Genomic DNA, 288 nt, shown 5'->3' on the forward strand with positions numbered 1-288 from the left:
CCTCCTCGCTAACCCTTCATTTCTGCTGGTCAAAGGGTGCCCCTGAACCTCATGGCACAAATCCCCAGCACACCTTCTGGTCAAAGGGTGCCCCTGAACCTCATGGCACAAATCCCCAGCTCACCTTCCAGCACTCTGGACGCCTCTTGAGGAAGAATGGATCGTACTCTGATGGGTCATAAGCTTCCAAAGCCACGTAGCCCTGTGGGAGAAGCAGGGAGCAGGTCAGGTCTCAGAAGCCACAGCTGGTGAACAAGCAAGGGAGAATCATAGAATCATAGAATCATA

At 53.1% G+C, this 288-nt stretch overlaps 1 protein-coding gene across 1 annotated transcript in view; it reads right to left on the reverse strand.

Annotated features, from left to right (window-relative positions):
• Positions 1 to 202, reverse strand: part of FAM228B (family with sequence similarity 228, member B) — a gene marked incomplete at its 5' end in the record, with an annotated part of 1,527 nt that extends 1,325 nt beyond the window's left edge. Inside the window, one exon of the mRNA XM_008947401.1 lies at positions 125 to 202. Within this exon, the coding sequence (XP_008945649.1) occupies positions 125 to 202 (78 nt within the window). The remainder of the gene's footprint in view (positions 1 to 124) is intronic.
• Positions 203 to 288: the final 86 nt, after the last annotated feature.

This window comes from Merops nubicus, unplaced genomic scaffold, assembly GCF_000691845.1.
Source record: "Merops nubicus isolate BGI_N331 unplaced genomic scaffold, ASM69184v1 scaffold30149, whole genome shotgun sequence".
Classification (NCBI taxonomy): Eukaryota; Metazoa; Chordata; class Aves; order Coraciiformes; family Meropidae; genus Merops; species Merops nubicus.